At 50.5% G+C, this 15,739-nt stretch overlaps 1 protein-coding gene across 1 annotated transcript; it reads right to left on the minus strand.

The window, feature by feature from the left end:
• Positions 1 to 401: 401 nt before the first annotated feature.
• LOC147725580 (lamina-associated polypeptide 2, isoforms alpha/zeta-like) lies at positions 402 to 1,720 on the minus strand. Its single transcript, XM_086964549.1, has one exon. The coding sequence runs from the start codon at positions 1,718 to 1,720 to the stop codon at positions 575 to 577; it is 1,146 nt and encodes a 381-aa protein (XP_086820675.1). The 3' UTR covers positions 402 to 574.
• Positions 1,721 to 15,739: the final 14,019 nt, after the last annotated feature.

Here is a 15,739-nt window from a genome sequence, read left to right on the forward strand (position 1 = left end):
AACACTTTAGTAAACACCCTCGGAGAGGCAGACAGGCCAAAGGGCAATACCTGGAACTGGTAGTGATCCACCCCTACACAGAAACTCAGGAACCTCTGGGAATCTGCGTGCACTGGCACATGAAAATAGGCGTCCCGTAGATCGAGAGAAGCCAGGAAATCTCCCACCGACAGGAAGGGAAGAATCAACTGCAGAGTCACCATTTTGAAGGACCGATGAGGGATACACAAGTTCACCGCCTTCAGATCCAGGACCGGACGGAAGTCCCCATTTGGCTTTTGGATCAAAAACAGGATTGAGTAAAACCCCCCGACCCTGTTGTCTCACAGGCACCCTCACCACAGCACCCTTTGACACCAAGTCCCGAACTCCGTCCAATAGAGCACGACATCTTGCCAGAGACCTGGGAACAGGGGTAGCTTTGAACACATCCACCGGAGGAGTCCCAAATTCTATTCTGTAGCCCAGCCGTACCACCTGTAGAACCCACAGATCCCGAACGAACTCCTCCCAGACAGGTAAAAAAGAGGTGAGGCGACCCCCAACCGGCACCTCCAAGGAATCCATCACATAGTCACGACTTGGAGGGACCTGCAGAAGAGGAAGCACCTTGTTGACCCCGGGACTTGTGGAAGGAAGGGACACCCCGGCCACGTCCCCTACCACGAAAGGGCTCAGCAGCCATCTTAGATTGAAACGCCTGCCCAAAAGCCCGCTTATAACCCGCAAACTTCCCTTTCTGAGAAGAGCGGACCGGAGCCAACAATTTTTTGTCCTCAGCTGTCTTTTTAATCAAAGCTTCCAACGGCTCCCCAAACAGCTTAGAGCCCGTGAAGGGAATCTTCATCACGGCCGCCTTCTGAGCAGCTTCCGCCTTCCAAGACTTAAGCCACAACTGCCTTCTAGCAGCAACCGAGGCCCCAGCAGCCGCCGCCGCAGCACTAAGGGAGTCGAAGGACAAGTCAGCCATGAAACGCAACTGCTGTTCCAACATGGACAAAGACTCAGAGGGATCCTCTTCCTGCATGAGCTGCGCAGAAATACCCTGACAGTCCTTAAGAAGCGACTGAACAAGATAGCTGGTGTAAGCAGCAGACCGAACAGCCAGATTGGAGGCTGCAAAGGACCGCTTCAAGGCCCCCTCGACACGCTTGTCCCCAGGATCAGAAGGCACCGCATCTTCAGACACCACCAGGCTCTGAGACGCCATACCAGCCAGCAGAGAATCCACTTTCACCACAGCCGGAAACTCCTCCGCGAAGCCCTGCAAGGGATACCTCTTAGCCAGAAACCGGGGAAAGGCATGCCTGTCAACATCCTTCCACTCCCCCTCCAGCACCTTCCTCACAGACGTATGAATGGGGAGGCTTTCCGGATCTTTCTTCAGGTAATTGGCGAAGAAGTCTTCAGACTCTCCACCCTCCACAGGATCAGGGAATCCCAGATTGTCTCGAACATGCTGCATAACACAGCGAAGGTCAGCCCCTTGGACAAAACGACCCTTCACTTCCTCATCAGAGTCAACGTCCGGATCTACCTCAGCCGAGGCATCCAATTTCTGTCTCTTAGGCCCCTTGGGATCATGAGCCACAAAGGCCGCCGCCACAGCAGCCTCAATCATTTTTTGAATATTTGCCATGGAAGGAGCAGTGGAAGAACCAGCGACCACCTCCCCATCCTCACAGCCGAGTTCACGCACGTCTGCACCTCTACCCTCCATGTTGTAAACAGGAGAACAGAAATCCAGACCCCAAGATATACCCAGACCAATCCAAGCAAAAATCCCCAAGGGCCAACCAGGGAAAGCCACCTAGACCTGGAGCCAATCCCTACACAGGACCGAAGGCCGGCCTTCAAACCGCCCTATCAGAGAAGGCTACCAAACTACAAAAGGAAAAGACTGAACAGGGCCCAACTGTAAGGATACAAAGAAACCCAGAAGACCCCGTCCCAGGAACCAGTGAACCCAGAGGTAAGAACTCCCCAACTCCCCAGCAGAACTCCACAGCAGAGCAGCAAGAGGCCAAGACACGAAATCAAGCCCCATGCAAATCCCTCCAGTAAAAAACGGCAAAAAAGCAAAATTGGACCGCCAGTAGAGGGAGCTCCAACAACAGAAACGCGGGGAAGAGAACACTAACCCAGGAAACAATCATCAAAGTCGGACTGAACCTAAATAACGGGCCCCCACGGACCAAACAAAGGCAGTCCCCCCCCCCCCTCCCCGCAACCCCAGACTCCACCAAGGATTGCAGGAAGCATAAAGAAAAAGGGGAAAAACACGGGCTCGAAGAAACGAGCCCCGAGAGTTACAGACAGAGAAGCCAATCCTGCACGCCCTCGGCGCGCTGAAAAAGCCAGCCACACACCCCCCCTCCCTCCCCGGGTGTACCGGCTAGAGCAGGGAACGAACCCGGAAGAGGGGAGGCTGCAGCAGGGAGTCACCACCCCACAGCAGGCAGTCCGGACCCCCAACCCCACGGTCCCGCTACAGCAGGGACTCAAAGCAAATGCCTACAAGTTAAAAGAAAAACAGGCACAATAGGGGTTAAAAACGGGCGCTTAGCATCCCGTTCCACACTTACCAGATAGGAGGCCAATTCCAGTGCCCCCCTCGACGAAGACTGCTCGGAAGTGATTCCGCAGAAAAAACAAACAGGTTGTTGATTGGCAGGTCACAGGGTTATATGCCTCAGGGTATGGGTGTGGCCTGGAGGGAAGGGATGGGTTTCAAGTTGCTTGGGAGTTTCTGGTGGGAGGAGCTATGCTCATGTAGTTAGGACTGGGACGGGGAGGGCTGACGAGGAGGTAATTCCCTCTGCACCGCGCCGCTGCCTCCCCAGACTATGTGCATCAAAACAAAGGGACATTGAACAAAGAACCCACGCCCGCAATGCCCCCCTAAACTGAACCATCGCTAGCCTACCATGAGAGGGAACGACTCGCATTGGCCAGCGACCGTTCCCTATCAATAGCCCAGCCCCGTTCATAAAATACCGGTCCAGGATGAGAGATAAGCAGAAGATTACAATGAGAATACCTCGGGACTCTGATGGAAAATCCTGAAAACCCACTTTCACATCAGGGATTTAGTAATGGGTCTGCGCAAAAGTTACCCAAAAAGTGCAATTTGTACGTTATATAAAATTCATGAAACATCACATTTTGTACCTATTTCGCTTGCCGAAACCATCAAGCCCCCATAGAAGTCCAAGGCGAGGCACCAGCAAAACACATTTCAAACCTATTTGGCTAGTGTTCTCGAACTATCCCCGAATAAATGTGCAATTTTACACGCCCCTACATCGTAGTACTAGCGTGGGCCGCCGTTCCATATTCAAACTCATCTTTCTTTCCCTCGGCACGAGGCATTCCCTGGACATGTGGCGACGTGGCCTCCTTACACAGAGGCCGCTCTTTGTTGCTGACTAGGCAAGGACCTTTGAAAGCGTATAAAATGGCTGAAGGAGGACTTCATAGGTTTCTATCTTAGCGCACCCTTGATGACTAGTAAACTCCAAAACTGAAAGCTGCTCATTTATTTATTTTCTCAAACTAAGCCTTCCACGATTCACCAACCAACTGTCCTCCACAGGAAATTGCAATCACAGCTCTTAATGATGCCAGAGTTTTTCGCACAGCTCATCCACATTTCAGAATCAGGCTCGACTTATAAGAACATCTCTCTGCCTCCGCGTGAGCACTTCCGGTATTTCAGATTCAAAGTGAACAATAGACAGACTCAGCAAGAATGAAGCTACAATGTAGCGATTATACCGCAAGGATATTGTACTGACACGATGTAAACGGGCGTAAAGAACAGCGAAGATAAAAGCAGGAATCAGCCACAATTAAGAGATTATGATGTAATCTTGCAGAGTAAAATACAGAAAGTTAACGCAGAATGCCGCGAATGAAAGCATGCTCCAAATATTTACCGGGGGCCGTGCATAAGAGAGTCAATAATGTAGTACCCTTGCTGTAGATACTAATAGCAAAAATTAATCACGGATGAATACAGATAGAAATGTCATTAAAACAGTGAATGTGCTGTGGTAGGCGCCACCTAAAAAGGATATGCACCCCCTCCTAGGGAAGAATTTATTCCATTGTACACCCTCTGAACCACCAGTCATTAGGACATTTGAGCGAGAAATGTCCATAAATACAGTAACGATCTCAGTAGTCAAGACGTGCTCTATTCAGCCACATAAATTAATCAATATTTAATCAGTGTATCCCACCCACTTAAAACCCCACTAATGGCAGCCATGGAGAATACTTTTCTGTAACCATTGTAATCGGCATTCTGAAAAAGAGAAACATACAGACGTTCCCATGGGAGAAGAGGTGCAAGGTCATTTAACCTAGGACCCTAAATCTGGAACACATTACCTAATTGTTGCTTGCAGCTACCGAGATAGAAACATTACTTTTTTAAAACACGCATCCGCAATGCAATAGTCCCGCACCAACGCGAGTCCGAGCCGCCGACATTGCAACTAACAATGGCCTCTATCCTTATTTTCATTTTCAAAACTAAAACAAAAGCTGTTAAGTTATACACGTAACAACACACTGGGTAGGCGCACGCGCGTCTGTGAATGCCTACACAGGTCAACGCTGAGGTATACTCCCCTTCGCCCCCTTTGAGGACAGCTCTGTGGTAGCAGGAACTAACAATCACGTGCCTCGATTTCTGCTCATAAACTGCGATAGAAAACATCTGTGAATTATTTCCCTGTCTGCGTTTCGGATCCTCTTCGCCATACATTATGACAAACACGTCGCAGGTATCACTTTCGGCTCTCAACCAACCAGACTTCCGGGTAATGTAACATGTTGATTGGAGCAGAGACATGCAAGCCTATTTTGAAAGTTTGGGAAGAGCTATCACTAGCATATTAAGTGCTTATAAACAGCTGTTTAATAACGAGACCCTTATTTCAAGCGGCGATCAAAGTAAAATAAATTATCCCGCTTTCGGCGGAGATGAGAAGCCCGACGAACTAAGTGGCCGCAACACGCACAATCACCCGCCCAAAGCAATCAGACTCTGCCCTAAAACAGCGGGACACTCATCCTGTACCGACGCTACTAGCAGATACACACATAACGTTACCCAGTGGTCTTTAAATCCGTTTCTCCTTTCAGCACCCGCATGGCTGTTGAGGTTAATTGCATCAATGACGGCGTCACTAAACAGAGGAAAACCTGTTCTCTAAACTCGGAGCTCCTCCAGCGCCAAACGCCGCCGCACAAAGCATTGCCGGCACACTCTCCCTCGGCCCCATAGACCATTCAACCACCGCTCTGCAACGGGGACACAAACGCAGGCTCCGATCACCGGCACTCACCGCACGCCCGACGAGGCAACAACCAGCCGGAATACCAGCGAGGCAGGCAGGCACGAGACGGCTAAACAGAGGCCGGAACAGCGCCTGAGATAACAGCGCAACAGCGCAGAGCAGTCAGGACGAAAACGCGGCGGAAAGAGGAAGGACAAAGCCACGCAGTCCTAGATAAAGGCCCTTGGTCCGCCCCCCCCTCGCACGCTCGCCTTGCATTGGCCACTTTCTAAAGGGGCGGCACCCGTCCGGCGCGCTGATGACGTTATGCTCGCGAGGCATGTGTCACTAGGACGCTGTCTCGCGTTATCTCCCCTTCGTGTCGCGCGGCCAGCGGCAGTAAGTAGCTGGTCCATGTGTGTGATCTATTTAGCGCTTTATAGCCCTCGCAATGTTCAAAAGCGCTTTGATTTGAATCAGATTCCTGGGCACCATTCAAGTACATGGTTTAAGGACTGTGGACTGTAGTTTGGCCGGCCTGGGGCCAGTTGGGTGCAACTTGTGAGGCTTTCATGCGTAGTACAATGAATAAGCATTGGTGTGGTGCGTGTGAGATAAACACACAGGCAAACACGTAACTATTCACCATCTTTGTGTGGATAATGGCAGTGAATGACATGGTATTGGGAACTCCTGCAGATGCCCAGTGGGCTGCTGAAAGCTGCCAGAAGTAATGAGGAATACCGTTCACATCAAGCAAAAAGTGACAGTTGTCCCGCCCCGGAAGTGATGTCACTTTGTTACCAGGAAGTCCTGGTAATGAAATGAGGGCACTTCTGGGTGGGACAACTGTTATTTTTTTGTTGCATGTGGAAGGTATCCCTCATTCCTTCTGCTGTCTACAAAGCAAGTTAGTTATTCTTGGTTGTTTTTTTTAGTGGACATTGATTACTGGGTGGTCAGAGGCCAGTCTAGTTGTTAATTATATGGTCCGGCGAGAATGGAGAGGAGAGGTGGAGACCAGAGGGAGCAAGACCATGCCAGCAAAACTCCAGTGAATCTAAGCGGTAACATCACTGCTGGAGGTGGGGAGGAGGTTACTCAAAGCATGAATGCTGGGCAGCTGTGAGTACTGATACAAAACTACTCTGGGCCTGATTCTGATGCAGTTTGGAAAGCTTCCCGACCAAATCGGTATTGAAATGGTTTCCGACCCACTCGGATCGGGAGATTCCCACCTACGAAGTACGATGCATCCGGATACTTCCCGATACAATTTGGTTGGACTTCCATTGACTTCAACGGGAGCATATGGTCCTAACCGCATCATAATTGGGCCCTCGGTCAGGAAGACACGTTCCCGATCTGATTTGGAAGGAGCAAATGCTGTTAGGAGGCCTTCCTAACCGCATCCGAATCAGGACCGAGGTGGGAATGCTTTCCTAACCGCATCAGAATCAGGCCCTTAGTTGTGGCTACCATGTCTTGAATCATAAGTCCAAATTCATCTCTAGACATTGGTTGAAGAGCACAGAAAAGTATGGGAATTGTGATCTGGGACGCAAAGGTACTGGGTGTGAACGTGAAACTGGAGGCTGGGACAGTGGAGAAGGGTTAAGGCATGGCTAGAGAGCACAATATACAGACGTTTAGCATTTGGTTAGCTTTTCATGACAGCTCATAAAGATATTTAGCCCAAATGCACATGCTTTTTGGATGTTATATGCATGAGTTATTGACATTATGTTACCTCCAGAAAGTGGGGCAAGTTTATAATCACAGAATGTTCCAATTGCGCTTATAGGTGGAATCGTGAACTATTTGGTTTTGTCATTCAGTTTCTATCAGTAGCACTTCTCTTTCCCTTTTCTAACCATTTTTAGGTCTCGCCTGTCGATGCGCATGCGCATCGAGAAAGCGAAACTATGGGGGCTTATCCACTCTTTGTCCAACTTGCAAGGAATCGTGGCGATTCCTTGCAGTGCCCGTGACTTTTAAGCTCAATGCGTATGCGCATTGAGCTTAAAAGCGCGTGCACATGCCCCCAGCCGCCTGCCTTGCCTACTCTCCCGCCCCCTCACTTCTTGATTGCACGGCCGCTAGGCCGTGCCTCCCCTACTCTCCTCCTCCTACTCTCCTCCCCTCGCCGTCTGTTCCCGCACTCCTCCCACACCCCCGCTCCGCCCTCTCCCCTGCCTGCCATGTCATAGCCAAAAATACAAAAATACGTGCTCTTTGCTGATGCCTCGTCGTTTGTATTATCATGCGGGAAAAAAAAATGGTTGCTGATCGATCTCCCTCGGGTTTAGAATATTTAAATTAAACAACTACTGCAAATCGTCTACAACGGTGTTAGAGCGTCTACACTACTGATCTCTAGGCGCAATCTAGCCCCGCACTATATACAGCTTAGTGGTGTCGTGTGCGAAAAAGATACATAATAAATTTTTTTTTCATAAAAGCGGTGGCCGGGGCGTGATTAATTCCAATAGGACCAAACGCGTTCCTGTCTACATTAAGCGCATACCGCACGCATCTATCTAGTTATACCCTCCCGGGTTGGCATCTTACAACCAAATGCCCCTCGCCGTCTGTTCCCGCACTCCTCCCACACCCCCGCTCCGCCCCCTCCCCTGCCTGCCATGTCATTGCCAAAAATACAAAAATACGTGCTCTTTGCTGATGCCTCGTCGTTTGTATTATCATGCGGGAAAAAAAAATGGTTGCTGATCGATCTCCCTCGGGTTTAGAATATTTAAATTAAACAACTACTGCAAATCGTCTACAACGGTGTTAGAGCGTCTACACTACTGATCTCTAGGCGCAATCTAGCCCCGCACTATATACAGCTTAGTGGTGTCGTGTGCGAAAAAGATACATAATGAATTTTTTTTTCATAAAAGTGGTGGCCGGGGCGTGATTAATTCCAATAGGACCAAACGCGTTCCTGTCTACATTAAGCGCATACCGCACACATCTATCTAGTTATACCCTCCCGGGTTGGCATCTTACAACCAAACGCCCCTCGCCGTCTGTTCCCGCACTCCTCCCACACCCCCGCTCCGCCCCCTCCCCTGCCAGCCATGTCATTGCCAAAAATACAAAAATACGTGCTCTTTGCTGATGCCTCGTCGTTTGTATTATCATGCGGGAAAAAAAAATGGTTGCTGATCGATCTCCCTCGGGTTTAGAATATTTAAATTAAACAACTACTGCAAATCGTCTACAATGGTGTTAGAGCGTCTACACTACTGATCTCTAGGCGCAATCTAGCCCCGCACTATATACAGCTTAGTGGTGTCGTGTGCGAAAAAGATACATAATGAATTTTTTTTTCATAAAAGCGGTGGCCGGGGCGTGATTAATTCCAATAGGACCAGACGCGTTCCTGTCTACATTAAGCGCATACCGCACGCATCTATCTAGTTATACCCTCCCGGGTTGGCATCTTACAACCAAACGCCCCTCGCCGTCTCTTCCCGCACTCCTCCCACACCCCCGCTCCGCCCCCTCCCCTGCCTGCCATGTCATTGCCAAAAATACAAAAAAATACGTGCTCTTTGCTGATGCCTCGTCGTTTGTATTATCATGCGGGAAAAAAAATGGTTGCTGATCGATCTCCCTCAGGTTTAGAATATTTAAATTAAACAACTACTGCAAATCGTCTACAACGGTGTTAGAGCGTCTACACTACTGATCTCTAGGCGCAATCTAGCCCCGCACTATATACAGCTTAGTGGTGTCGTGTGCGAAAAAGATACATAATTAATTTTTTTTTCATAAAAGCGGTGGCCGGGGCGTGATTAATTCCAATAGGACCAAACGCGTTCCTGTCTACATTAAGCGCATACCGCACGCATCTATCTAGTTATACCCTCCCGGGTTGGCATCTTACAACCAAACGGGAAAAAACAACAACATGAACACCGCGTGGTAGTAGCGTACCTTGGATTAGATGGACGGCCTCCCTGTCATCATTCGTCGGTACAGCTTCCGGATATGGATGGTTACCATAACCGAGGTCGCGGTTAAAAGGGCCCGTCTTCGGGGTCAGAGGTCAAGTATCCCCGACTCCTATAAGTTGCTAACATTTTGCTCTCTAATTCCAGATTATATAATAAGACGGAGAAACAATGCTTCCCTTTCAGTTGTAAATAAATTTGTCCTTAGTTTGGAGGCATTATATGAATTAATTTTTCTCGAGGAAAAACTACACCCTCTGCATAACAACACCTCTCACACCCTCACTCATCCTCACACACACTCACACTCACGCAACGTCACACACCCGAAGCCTCACACCCCCTCACTCACACTCACCCTCACACCCCCTAACCCGCACACCGCCTAACGCTCACACCCCCTAACGCTCACACCCCCTAACAATCACCCCCTAACCCTCACCCCCTCACTCTCACCCCACACCTTCACCCCCTCACCCTCACCCCTCACCCCCTCACCCTCACCCTCACCCCCTCACCCCCCCACCCTCACCCTCCACCCTCACTCACCCTCAACCCCTCACCCTCACACCCTCAACCCTTCACCCTCAACCTCTCACTCACCCTCACTCACCCTCACTCACCCTCAACACCTCACCCTCACTCACCCTCACCCTCACTCACCCTCAACCCCCCACACTCACTCACCCTCACCCTCACTCACCCTCAACTCCTCACCCTCACTCACCCTCACTCACCCTCACCCTCACTCACCCTCACCCACACTCACCCTCCCTCAACCCCTCACCCTCACTCACCCTCAACCCCTCACCCTCACCCTCAAACCTTCACCCTTCAGCTTTAAGAAATGTTTATGGCTTTTTTTATTTGTAATTCTTTAGCATTGGCTACAGGAAACAAAAATGATAAACATTTACAAAAAAAACCCATAAACAATTCTAAAAGCACTAACTCTAATGGTGCGAGACCTATTGCATTTCCAATGCTTGTTAATATAAGTTCTAATTTAAATTGTTGTAAAAGGCCCTATGATTTTAATTAACATTATAGAAGACAGACTACTGACAGATATTCTATTACACAGTTTAGTGAACACATCATTCATCACACTGAAGTCACATTCACATTCTCCAGTAGACGTAGAAAATGTGCCTTTATTTTGAGTTAATGGTTTCAGATTTTTCAGGAATGAGACTTTTAATTTTTGTGTGCCCTCTGAAGGTAATGATGTACTGCCTGGTGCTAAATATTTGTAACTTGCTGCAAACGGTTTGTAATTCTGCCTCGCTACATAAGAAATCTATTGGTTGTAGCAATACACTGGTTGTAGCAGTTTCAACTCGTTTTACTTCTTTTCACCATTGACATTAGTTTCATTTCTAGAAATATTTGCTTCATTAGCCATTGTCATCCTTTTTCTTTTTTTGATAATAATTCTTTATTAGTTTTCCTGGGAGAACAACCAAATATTGCCATCTAGCCATTGACATTGGCCTCAAATACACATGTCCTTCCCCCAAATCTTAATGGATAACTAATGGGAAACATATCCCCTCACGCCATCACCCCTCCCTCCCTTTACTTCTTCCCCTGCATGACGTTGCCGTTAATATACCCTTTCACTCCTCACTCCGCTCCCACATCGGCCCACCCCTCCTGCATTATCTGTTTAAAAAGGTGCCCCCACCCCTCTTCAAATGTCTGCAAATTGTCATTGAGTATTCATGTTATCTTTTCAAAACTCACTATTCCATACATATCTTCCAACAATTGATTATGGTTGTCTGTGGTCTTCCACAGTCTTGGATCCCCACCTTCACCGTTCTTGCTCTATGCCCTAGGTCCAGGGGACTGCAGAACTGGTGAGGTCGCAGAGTGGCTGGGTCAAGGTCCTCAACTCCTTGATGAATCGGCCACAATAGTTTACCATGCCCAAAAAAATGTGAACCTCTGACAATGTGGAAGGTGGGGGTGCTTCCTTGATCTCTCGCACCTTTTCAGGGTCAGGTGCCACTCCCTCAGCTGAAAATGTATATTGGATGAAATTGAGCTTCTGCTTAAGGAACTTACATTCGCTCTGAGGTAGAGTGAACCCTGCGTGTTGAATCCTTTGGATGACTTTCCTTAGCCTAGCATTGTGTTTTGGTATAGACTTTGCATATTCTTGGTCATCACTGAGATTGACTACTCCAGGGAGACCTATCACCTCAGCGGCAATAGAAATGTCGTAATTCAGTCCCACATGAGAAAAGAAAGTTGTTATATACCTCAACAGCGATGGTGAGCTGGTATTAGCCCGATCTTAGGTCCACCTTTGGGAACCAGCTGGCTCCACTTAGTTCTCCAATCAGATCAGCAATGGTTGTGGACAGATGACATTCCCTTCTTATGGCAACATTGGGTATCCGCATATATACATCTACTTGCACTTCACCTGGCTGTTTTGGCTTGTGTCACCATGCCACGGGATACCCATAGTTTGGGCTCGACAATTTCTCAATTCTCTCCGCAGCTTCCAGCTTCTCTAATTCTCTTTCAGGTGAAAAGCATGGCTACATGCAGGGAAACATGCTATACTGATTGGTCAATATGCAACTTTATTTCTTTGCCCTTCAGGCATCTAATGCCTTTGAATACTGCAGGAATGTATTTAAGTTGTGGAACACTCCTTCCTGATGAACTCCAAACGCAAATGTGATGATCCCTAAAGCCTCTGAAGCAGAACATCCAAACAGGATGCCATGGCCACCCTCGCAACATAGAATTGGGAGTCTACTACTGAGACCCGTGGGCAATCGATGTACGGAATTTTCCTTGCATGAGTAGCAGTGTGTCTTGTCTGTACACAAATACCCTGAGAGTCACTTTTTGGAGAGGTGGGGCAGGTTGCAGGGCCTGATATGGTTCTGCGGTAAGAAATCAATCAAATAATCATAGCATTTATGAAGCGCACTACTTACCCGAGAAGATCTCAAGGCGCTAGGGGGTGGGGGAGCAGCTACTGTTCGAAGAGCCAAGTCTTGAGGAATTTTCTGAAGGTCAGTAGGCCTTGGTCTGCCGTAAGTGGAAGGGGAGGGTGTTCCATGTCTTGGCGGCGAGGTGGGAGAATGATCTGCCGCTGGCGGTCTCTCTTCGGATGCGGGGGACAGTTGCGAGGGCGAGGTCGGCGGAGCGGAGGTGGCGGGTGGGAATGTAGAAGCTTAGTAGGCTGTTGAGGTATGCTGGTCCGGTGTTGTGGTGTGCCTTGTGTGCGTGGGCGAGGAGCTTGAAGGTTATCTTCTTGTTGACGGGGAGCCAGTGCAGGTCTCTTAGGTGGAGTGTGATGTGGCTGAGGGAAGGGGTGTCGAGGATCAGGCGTGCGGAGGCGTTCTGGAAGCGTTGGAGCTGTTTCAGGAGTTTGGCCGAGGCTGCTGCGTAGAGGGTGTTTCCGCAGTCCAGACAGCTGCTGACGAGGGCCTGGGTGACCGTTCTTCTCATTTGGGTGGGGATCCACTTGTAGATCCTGCGGAGCATGCAGAGGATGTTGAAGTTGCAGGAAGAGACGCGTTGACCTGCTTCGTCATGGAAAGGGTGGAGTCGAGGATGACCCCTAGGTTGCGTGCATGGTCGGTGGGTGTTGGGGCTGTTCCTAGTGCGGTTGGCCACCAGGAGTTGTCCCAGGCCGAGGGGGTGGTTCCGAGGATTAGGACCTCCATCTTGTCCGAGTTCAGCTTCAGTCAGCTGTTCCTCATCCAGTCGGCGACGGCCTTCATTCCTTCTTGGAGGTTGGTTTTGGTGGTGTGAGGGTCCTTGGTGAGGGAGAGGATCAGCTGGGTGTCATCGGCATAGGAGATGATGTTGAGGTCATGCAGTCAAGTGACGTGGGCGATCGGTGCCATATAGATGTTGAACAGCGTTGGGCTGAGGGATGAGACCTGGGGTACGCCGCAGATGATCTCTGTGTCTTTAGAGCGGAAGGGGGGAGACGGACGCTCTGTGTTCTGCCGGAGGGAAGGAGGTAGTCCAGTGCAGGGCTTTCTCTTGGATCTCGGCGTCGTGGAGGCGTGTTCGTAGTGTGAGGTGGCAGACCGTATCGAAGGCGGCTAACAGTTCCAGGAGGATGAGGGTTTCTCTGTTATCTAGCAGGGTCCAGATGTCAATCGGTGGTGGCGATAAGGGCAGTTTCGGTGCTGTGGTTGCTGCGGAACCCGGACTGGGACGGGCCCAGAATGCTGTTCTCCTCGAGGTAGCTGGTCAGTTGTTTGTTAACAGTCTTCTCGAGGACCTTCCCTGGGAACGGGAGCAGGGAGATGGGTCGGAAGTTCTTGAGGTCCTTGGGGTCTGCCTTGGGTTTCTTGAGTAGGGTGTTGATCTCGGCGGGCTTCCAGCTCTCCGGAAGGTTGCTGTCTTGAAGGAGATGTTGATGGCTTTCCGGAGATGGGGTGCGACGGTGCTGCTGGCTTTGTTGAAGATGTGGTGTGGGCATGGATCTGACGAGGATCCAGAGTGGATGGTGTCCATGATCTTGATGGTAACGTCGTCATTGATGTTGGTCCAGGAGAGCAGGCGGCTGGTGCAGATGGCGGTCGTGAGGCGGAGGTCTTAGTGGTTGCTGGGGCGGTCATGGCATTGAAGCTGTCATGGATGTCTGGGATCTTGCGGTGGAAGAAGGGGGCCAGCGACTCGCACAGGTCTTGCGAAGGTGGGATGTTGTTGGTGTTGGAGCTGGGGTTGGAGAGTTCTTTCATAATGTTGAAGAAATCTTTGCTGTTGTGTGCGTTGTTGTCTAGGCGGTCTTTGAAGGAGACCCTTTTGGTGGATCTTATGAGGTGGTGGTGTCTGCGGGTGGCGTTCTTGTGTGCTGCGTGGCTTTCCGGTGTCCGTTCACAGAGCCAGTTCTTCTCTAGCTTTTGGCAGGCTTGCTTGGAGGCCTTCGGTGAACCAGCTGGCTTTCTTGCTGGTGTGGCTGTTGGAGGGTTTTTTGAGCGGGTGAGGGTGCTGACACAGTCATCAATCCACTTTCTGAGGTTACAGGAAGCGGCGTCGGGGTCAGTTGGGTCTGCGGGTGGGCTTCGGACGAGGGTGGAGGATAGCTGGTCTTCGTTGACTTTGCTCCAGCAGCGGCGAGGCAACTGTTGGGTGTGGTGGTGCATGACAGGTTTTTAGAAGGTGAAGTGGATGCCACGGTGGTCGGTCCAGTGGAGTTTGGTGGTGTGGTTGAAGGAGACGTGGGGGCTTGCGGAGAAGATGGGGTCAAGCATGTGGCCGTCGGCGTGGGTGGGTGTTGTGATGAGTTGTCTGAGTCCGAGGTTGGCGAGGTTGTCGATCAGGGTGGAAGAGTTGGAGTCGTTGTTGTTCTCGAGGTGGAAGTTCAGGTCCCCGAGGAGGATGTAGTCCATGGAAGCGAGGGCGTGTGTGCTGACAAAGTCTGTAATGGAGTCGCTGAACTGTGGTTGGGGTCCAGGGGGTCTGTAGACGAGGGTTCCTCTGAGGGTGGTGTTGGGGTCGGTGTAGATCTGGAAGTGCAGGTGTTCGGCGCTGTTGAGGGTGTCGTCGGAGTTGTTCGAGACTTTGAGAGTGTTCCTGTGGACAATGGCGATTCCTCCTCCTACTCCGTTGGTGCGGTCCTTGCGGGTGATCTTGTAGCCTTCCGGGATGGCAATGGCGATGTCGGGTGCCGAGGAGGGGTTCAGCCAGGTCTCCGTCAGGAAGGCGACGTCTGGGGTGTTGGAGTCGAGTAGGTCCTAGAGTTAAACGGCGTGTTTGCGGGTTGAGCGGGTGTTGAGAAGGATGCATCTGAGGTGGTTGGGTTCTTTGGTAGGTGGGTTGGTGGGCCGGATGCTGGTGAAGCTGCAGTTCTGACAGGAGAAGGGACCTTGGGTTTGTTTCGGGTTGCACAGGAAGCAGGCGTGTTATCGTCCGGTGTTGAGTGCGTGGAGGGTGCTGGCATCGTAGCAGAGTCGGGCATTGTGGCATTCGCGGGGGCCAGGGGTTCTGCCGCTGGGCACAGTCCAGGCTTGGACGGGCGCAGACGGGCTTGCCTTAGGTGGGCCTTTGGTCCACAATCGGTGCGCCGGCTCCGCGGCTGCGCGGCGGCCATCATATATAGGGAGGAACAGATGGGAGGCGGGGCGGCACGGGTGAGGAGCGACTGAAAACAGAGGGCAAGGTGCACAAAAGAATCTCAGGGGGAAAAACGAGTTTGGCATGGATCAACACAGGGCACAAGTAAGGAAGGGCACAAATGAGAAGATCACAGGGGGAGAAAAACGAGTTAAGGCAAGGATCAACACAGGGCACAGAATAGAGAAGGGCAAAAAAAGAAAAAAGGGCACAAAGCGACAATGACAATACAGGCAGTATCAACCAAGAGCAGTGAGAGAGCCTCAAACCTGCGACCGGCAGCAGTGGCGGGCTGGGGGAGGTGCACACACCAAGGGGACCTGTAGCGGAGGTGAGGGGAGGGACCTGCCTGCGAGCAGAGTCAGAGGTCCTGTGTCCACAATGGCT

This window comes from Lissotriton vulgaris, chromosome 3_2 (assembly GCF_964263255.1).
Source record: "Lissotriton vulgaris chromosome 3_2, aLisVul1.2, whole genome shotgun sequence".
NCBI lineage: Eukaryota > Metazoa > Chordata > Amphibia > Caudata > Salamandridae > Lissotriton > Lissotriton vulgaris.